Genomic DNA, 1,724 nt, shown 5'->3' with positions numbered 1-1,724 from the left:
CAATGAACTCATTTGTTTCTTATTGCATTGAACTCAAACAACGATTTATACATTTTTTTTCTTCTTCTCCATATATTTCCAAGTGTGAGACCAAAAAGGAAACCTTTTAGCCAATCTGAACTTTCTACACCTCCATAAGTTTGATATTTTCGATTATTATTATTATTTCTTCACTGCTCCTTTCGTCAAAAAACAAGTTTGTGAGTTATTTGTAGCATAATGTATCCAATGAAATTATCCGCTAAAAATAGTTTGTTTTTTCTTCTGTTGCACACCATCAAAGGTAACTGAATTGGCCTTCAAAGAAAAACATAGCATTTTGTCACTTAATTACAACGTGTTTCCACACATAAAACAATACTTGGGCAATCACTAAGGGTTAACAAACAGAAAAAACACCAAAAAGGAAAAAAGAAAAAAAAAAAAAAAAAACATAATAGAACAAGTCCTAATCGTGCAATTGCAACCAGTACTGCAATTCTGACTTTCACTTCAGTGTGTTAGCACCGTTAACTCTTTCAATTAAATTTCCCCATCTCGTGCTGAAATGTGTCAAAGTGCTTTTTTTCAACACACTGCGTCATGATCCTTGCTCCCTGCTTCGGCACCGGTAGAGTTCCAATGACCGCCATCGCCATGAACTCATAGTATGGAAATGGAATGACATTCACCGGCTTTCCCCACCCATAATCCACCTCCCTAAAACCCAACCTTGTCCAGTCCGACACGAACAGAGAATTGTACCTGAAGGTTAGTTGAAAAGGATCCTCCTTAAAGTCCCCAATGGCCCATTTTGCAAACGCCTTTGGGAGGTCGTTCTTTGCATCCTTTACGATTCTCACAACGTCCACAAGGTTTGACTCCGACACTATTCCTGCCGTGGAGGAGACTGTTATAGGGTAGAAGCAGTTGCCGTAGTATCCTCCCTCTGGTGGCACAATTTTGGAGAGAAGGTGGCGAATGTTGGCAAAGAAGCAGATGTGAACTGGCTCATCGAGCTCGAACCCAATAGCACGGGTTCGAGATTGCCATACCTTGGCAACGGAGGCGTCAAAGGTGGAGCAGTGTTTCCCAGTCGAATGGAAGAAGTCTGTTTTCAGCTTTAGGATGCTGTCGGCTGAGAAATCTATGGTTGTGCATTCAAGCTTGTCGTTGTCGATGACAGGAGGAGGGCCGGAGTGCCGGAGATTGGTTGGGTTGGGAAGAAGATCCCGCCCCCATATGGGGTTAAGGGTGAGTTTTGGCAGCCCGCGGGCTACCTCTCCAATGGCGTGTAGGAACTGAGCAACTCCGAGGCCGTCGGCCATTGTGTGGACTGAGAAGAGACCGATGACGAAACCACCACATGTGAACTCAGTTACCTGCAAATTCAGATTGTATCCACCATTAGATTTGTTAGTCAATGAGAGAAAGCAAAGAATTTTAAGCGAAACAATTTGTCAGAGAGATTTTGTTTTTCAAAATTTAAGCAAAAAATTAACAAACATTTAAAACAAAAATGCCCTGCGCCCCCAATCCATTTTCTGTTAGCGAACATTTCAGATTTCTTCCGAAATCCTACTCTTGTCTTTACGTGCATTATTCTTCAGATATGAAAATTTGTCATCAGACACCTATCGTCGTGTTTGTTGTTAGCATATATCATAAGAAAATATTTTAGTAATAATAATTTGATAAGAATAAACTTATTTTGCATCAATATATATATATATATATATAAATAT

The 1,724-nt window shown here is 40.1% G+C and overlaps 1 protein-coding gene across 1 annotated transcript in view; it reads right to left on the bottom strand.

The window, feature by feature from the left end:
* Positions 1-269: 269 nt before the first annotated feature.
* Positions 270-1,724, bottom strand: part of LOC110029085 (acyl transferase 5-like) — a 2,342-nt gene continuing 887 nt past the window's right edge. Inside the window, exon 2 of the mRNA XM_020731210.1 lies at positions 270-1,361. Within this exon, the coding sequence (XP_020586869.1) occupies positions 519-1,361 (843 nt within the window). The 3' untranslated portion in view covers positions 270-518. The remainder of the gene's footprint in view (positions 1,362-1,724) is intronic.

Source organism: Phalaenopsis equestris, unplaced genomic scaffold, assembly GCF_001263595.1.
Source record: "Phalaenopsis equestris unplaced genomic scaffold, ASM126359v1 Scaffold000546, whole genome shotgun sequence".
Classification (NCBI taxonomy): domain Eukaryota; kingdom Viridiplantae; phylum Streptophyta; class Magnoliopsida; order Asparagales; family Orchidaceae; genus Phalaenopsis; species Phalaenopsis equestris.
Note: the sequence above shows the minus strand (reverse complement) of the source record. Positions and strands in the feature narration are given on the sequence as shown.